Source organism: Phoxinus phoxinus, assembly GCF_949152265.1.
Source record: "Phoxinus phoxinus genome assembly, chromosome: 15".
Classification (NCBI taxonomy): domain Eukaryota; kingdom Metazoa; phylum Chordata; class Actinopteri; order Cypriniformes; family Leuciscidae; genus Phoxinus; species Phoxinus phoxinus.
The window spans coordinates 11,036,917-11,039,392 of NC_136890.1; the positions used below are offsets into that span (position 1 = coordinate 11,036,917).

The 2,476-nt window shown below is 38.5% G+C and overlaps 1 protein-coding gene across 1 annotated transcript; it reads right to left on the reverse strand.

Annotated features, from left to right (window-relative positions):
* Nucleotides 1–442: 442 nt before the first annotated feature.
* On the reverse strand, nucleotides 443–2,100 carry LOC307011611 (serine/threonine-protein kinase pim-2-like). The gene is made up of 4 exons (XM_079637498.1): nucleotides 1,992–2,100; nucleotides 1,794–1,844; nucleotides 1,384–1,553; nucleotides 443–1,157 (listed from the first exon to the last, which is right to left on the reverse strand). The coding sequence occupies exons 1-3, from the start codon at nucleotides 2,052–2,054 to the stop codon at nucleotides 1,437–1,439; spliced, it is 231 nt and encodes a 76-aa protein (XP_079493624.1). The 5' UTR covers nucleotides 2,055–2,100; the 3' UTR covers nucleotides 443–1,157; nucleotides 1,384–1,436.
* Nucleotides 2,101–2,476: the final 376 nt, after the last annotated feature.

Here is a 2,476-nt window from a genome sequence, read left to right on the forward strand (position 1 = left end):
GTAACAAATACTAAAACAGACAGGGTATAAATACACACAGAACTGACAATGATGACGGGGAACAGCTGGGTACAATGAACAGTGATGAGTGCAGACAAGGATTGTGGGGAATGAAGTTCCTAGTGAGAATGACACCGTGGGGAAAGGGGACCTCTAGTGGACACCAGGGAACATATCCCAAAACTGTGACAATTGGCTTCACAGATATGTACAGTTGTGTGTCATCGGCGTAACTATGGAAACATTACAGTATGTTCTCTGGTATTGTCATCAACTGGCAGCATGTACAATGAAAACAATAAAGGACCAAGGCAGCTTCCTTGCTTGACTCCAAAGTGGGTTTCATGTTACTCAGATACATGCTCTCCGATTTTGACACAAAAATGTCTAACTTTATTATACATTTTAAACCAATTTAATACAGAATAAAAAATACCTACTAGTTTTTCTAAACGATCGATTCAAATGTCATGATTGATCGTATCAAACGCTGCAAAAGAACTAGAATTGACACATTATTTTTTATCAGAGTTTATTCTGGGGTCACTAATTATTTTTTTAAGGGCAGTTTCACTGCTGTGATAAGCTCTAAAGCCAAACTGAAATTCCTCCATAATGTGATTTTCTTTTCTTTCTTTTTTTTGGTGCTGCAACTACCTTTTATTTTACTAACTTTGAGGAGAACATAACTGCTAACCCACCACCCTTTCTGTTTTGTCTAACAGCCTGATAAAACAAGTTAACTTAACAAGTTTAAGAGTGTGTACACATGTTGATTTATAATTGTTACAGTTTGTTTGACCATGCCACCTTCTATTTGAAGTCACTGGTATATTTGTGGAAATGGGATTGAATCGGTCTCATCTCTGGTGGGTACGTGAATAATGATGTCTCTGACGATCAGATTGACTTGACTTCTGCATTGTGGCTACGGCTAACTCTATACTTGGTGAACATGGATAAGGAGGAGAAGGATGGGAATATGGCTGTGACGACTTGATGACTTGTTTCCAGTCTTGCAGTCTCTCATGTTCACAGGATCTGAGTGGTCTGGTGTGGGTCGGCTTGAGTTCCCTGTCGAGTTGAGGTTGGATTTCGGGTTTCGATTCACGTCACAAGCTCAAGTCCTCCACCAAGGTCAGCAAGTATGTTATTTCCTATCCAATACAAAATTGTATGAACATGTCAACTCATAAATGTTGTTTTTAGAGCGACAAAAAGAGAGCATATTTTCAATATGCTTCGGCGCCTTTTCCCAACTCAAACATCACAAACGGTACTCTTACTGGTGAAAAGAAAAATCTTAGATAGAGTATACTTCACTTTTAATTATAGAGCCTTTGCTTCATGTGTTTATCAAAGATATCAATATTATTCACTCACCTTTGGATAAGTTGGAGTTCTCAAATGTAACTTTGGCTTGTGTGATTTCCATTCTATGGCAATGTTCGAGGGTGTTCAAACCACTCGTATAGCTGTATGACGTAGGGGCTTCTGGGTTCTTGCCTCATCATTAGCAGTTGTTCTGTTACGAGAGGTTCGGGATGCCCAGGCTAGAGAAAAGTAGCAGACAGAAGGTTAGCTGGGTACAAATCTGAAGAAAACATGTCATTTTTATATGTACTTTGCTTTTATATCTGTAGATACAGAGCCTTTGCAGCTCAAAGTTATTTGGTGGTTCCAGGCTTATTTGTCTATAACATTTACAGCTAATGCTTCCTACGTGTGTATTAATAACTACAGTAATCAGCACTCAAACTACTAAATACACATTCAGGTTTTGACCAACTTACAATATCAAGATAACAATTGTTGTCAATCTTGCTCATCTGCTTGATGGCAACCTGCAAAAAAACAACAAAAAAACAACGACAATCAATAACAGTTCAGGCACCTGACCTTGCACCAAGTATTAAACCATCTGTACATTGTTTTAAATATGTTTTGATGCATGCAAGAGGAAAATGTTTGTACAGTTTGGTAATATTTACCTTTTTGCCATCAAATTTCCGTGTTCCCTCGTACACCCTGCCAAATCCTCCCGATCCAGTCATCTCCAGTCATCCAGTCAGTTAATATTCTCGGAAAACAAGCCTTAAGATATTTTTAGTGGAAAACAAGACGCAAATACTGTTTAAAATAATGTTCATGAAATAATGACTATGGATTTACCATTATTTGGCTTGACGGCCGAGTGATCTGGATCAGGCTCTGGGTCCAGATCTGGTGGAGGGACGAAAGGCTCCACAACATCCACAGCACTGTGACAACAGCAGCCGAAATTACGTTTCATAGCCTTCCACGCGCTCAAGAGGAAACTACAAATTCCTTTCCTCTTCCTACATTCTGCAGGTTTTTCTGAAATGAAGAAAAACTATTGAAAGACAACTATTAGAAACATCTCTGACCTCAAATTAAACAATGACAAAATTACACTTAGACTTAGGCTATATTTTACTGTTCGATTCTTATCTGT